The sequence below is a fragment of the Pinus tabuliformis genome, chromosome 5_2 (assembly GCF_031772625.1).
Source record: "Pinus tabuliformis cultivar Carrire ecotype Pingquan chromosome 5_2, CPIR1, whole genome shotgun sequence".
NCBI lineage: Eukaryota > Viridiplantae > Streptophyta > Pinopsida > Pinales > Pinaceae > Pinus > Pinus tabuliformis.
The window spans coordinates 413274609-413277428 of NC_142306.1; the positions used below are offsets into that span (position 1 = coordinate 413274609).

General features: G+C 41.3%; 1 protein-coding gene across 1 annotated transcript; it reads right to left on the reverse strand.

Moving 5' to 3' along the window:
- Positions 1-1162: 1162 nt before the first annotated feature.
- LOC149159280 (uncharacterized) lies at positions 1163-2272 on the reverse strand. The gene has a single exon (XM_089434250.1). It carries the CDS (start codon positions 2270-2272, stop codon positions 1163-1165), a length of 1110 nt encoding a protein of 369 aa, XP_089290376.1.
- Positions 2273-2820: the final 548 nt, after the last annotated feature.

The window sequence follows — 2820 nt, forward strand, 5'->3', positions numbered from 1 at the left end:
ATAGAATAGCCTGCACTAAAATGAATCTACCAGCTAATGAAAGAAATTTTAACTCCCAGCCTGAGATCTTTTTATAAAAACGATCCAATAACCATTGCCAATCCCTCTTGGAATTGCCTTTAGCCTTTAAGTTGAAACCCAAATATTTAATCCCTTCCTTGATCGAAAAAGGAGCAATGCCCGTCAACTCAGAAATCCAAAGAAAGATTTCCATGTTAGAATCATTGTGAAACAAAGACGATTTTTCCTTATTGATAAACAGACCTGTTTCTTTCTGAAAATTTGCAAGGATATCGTTTAGGCAAGCCCAAGAAGCCCTATAGAGCATCGCAAAGATGAGGACATCATCAACAAAGAGATTGTGAGAAAGGGAAATGTCCTTGCAAATCTTAACCGAGCGACATCTCTTGTCCTCAACTGCTTTATTTATCTGCAGACTGAGAGAGTTCATTATAAGGATGAAGAGAAGTGGAGAGAGGGGACATCCTTGTCGGAGACCTCTCTCCGCTTGGAAGAAAGGCGAAGGAATTCCATTTACAATGACTGAATATCTGACATTCTCAACGCAAGACATCACCCAGTTGATGCTCTGAGTTTTCAATCCTATTTTGGCCAGCATGATTCTTAAGAAACCCCAGTCTACACAATCATAGGCTTTTTGCAGATCAATCTTGAGAATAGCCGCGTCCAAATTGTTTGACAGCATTGAGAACAGACTTTCCTGGGTCATGGCAACAACATCCAAGATGATACAGCCCTTTAAGAATGCATGTTGGTCCCTAGAGATGAAGGAATTTAGAATGGGCTTCATCCTTTCCGCAATGATTTTTGAGATAATTTTGAACATGATATTGCAAAGCGAGATAGGCCTAAAATCGTGGAAGGAATCAGACCTTTCCTTTTTAGGAATTAAAGCAATAAAGGTAGAGGAGATAGCACTATGAATGCTTCCAGACATCCGGGAAGCATCCACCATCCGCAACAGATCCGCTTTAAAAAGGTCGAAGAAGTGAGAGAAAAATTCGATTGGCCATCCATCTGGCCCAGGGCTTTTATCCTTTTTGAAAGCTGTGATAGCTCTCAGGAGTTATTCTTCAGAGATCGGCTTGACGAAACTTTCATTTGTTGTGTCGTCAAACATTTATGGAACCAGTTCAATGCCCTATAAAGCATCTTGAAAGATTACTTCCCTTCTTCTGTATTGATTCTGGAAAAATCTCATTGCCTCCGCCGAGATTTCGTGCTGAGAGAAGAGAACATTTCCCATGTCATCTCTGATCCTCCAAATAGAATTTTTCTCTCTTCTTGCATTTGCATAATTGTGAAAAAACCTCGTATTCCTGTCCCCCTCTTTGAGCCAGATGGCTCTGCTCTTAAGTCTCCATGTAGCCTCCTCCTTTAACAAAATCAATTGTTTCCTTTTCTCCAATTTTCTTATCATGCTTTTCAGATCTAGAGACAGGCTATTTGGATCTGTTGTATCTAATAGGGAATCCAGTTCCTTTTGGATATCATTCAACTCTTGTTTGTCCATCCTTTTCTTTCGAATTTGCCAATCCTTTGCCACAGACCTCAGGCATCCCATCTTTTCTCGAAATGTCATGAATGGAGCCATTTCCGATTCCAGGAGTTCCTTCCATTTGCTTGTGATGATTTCATTAAAAGATGGGTCATCTAAATGGATCCTGTTGAATTTAAATGAGTAACCGAGCCTGACATCTTTACCACGCCATTCAAGGAAAATGGGTCTGTGATCAGAAGTGTAGTCATTCCCAATAGACGATACTGGCATTCCCAATTTCCCAATAATGCTTGAATGAATGATAAATCTATCGATTCTCTTTGCGATATAGGCCTGCCCAGTCCTGCTGTTATCCCAGGTAGGCTTCATTTTATTGGGCAGGATGTCCACCAGATTCCTATTCAGTAATTCCTTCCTGAGTCTGTCAGCCAGAGGGTCTATTTTCCTGCATTTACCCCAGCATTCATCAGAACTGAGAGTCAGATTTAAATCACCTGCTATCATCAACGATTCGATCTCAAGAATTTGCGAGGCAAAGAGCCTCTCCCAAAAAGAGAGTCTATTCTTATAAGGAGCATAGACATTTAGCATATTGAGAACTAAGGCATGACCCCTGATAGAAGCGGAAATTAAAATTCCTGCACAGCATTTAAAAGCTTTTGCCTTAATCCAAGCAGGGTCCCACAGGACCGCAAGACCACCCAGCTGGCCATTTGCCTCAGTGGCAACCATAAACCACGAAGGGAACATTCTCCTAAAGAAAGCTATAGACACCTAGCTGGGGTGCATGGTTTCCTGTATAAAGATGATTTTAGGATGAGCCGAATAGAAAATTTCTTTAAGCGCATTGTATTTAGGGGATGCGCCCAAGCCCCTGATATTCATTAAAGCAAGGAAGGTCATTGGATGACTCGCCAGCCACGCATGCTCTAAGAGGCTGAAACTCTCATGAATCCAAAACAGGAACTTCCACTAAAGATAAATTTCTCACACCATGCTCAGAAACTATAGATCTCCCTCTAAAGTGGCGACTACCACCCTTGTGTTTCTTCCTGACCGTAATATTCTTTGTTGATTTAGGACTAATGAAAGGATAGGACGGGCTGGAAGGTTTATGAATGGTAAAAGGCTCAAGATCCAAAGATTTTCTATGGAGAAGAAAGTTGATATCACTGTCAAACTTATTGATCGGGGACTCAGAAGGCGAGTTTACCGGAGTAGGCATGAGAATAGGATCTTTTCCCTTTGGATCAAAAGAAAGGGATTTGACAGGAGTCGGAGATGAGGAGGAGATCTGA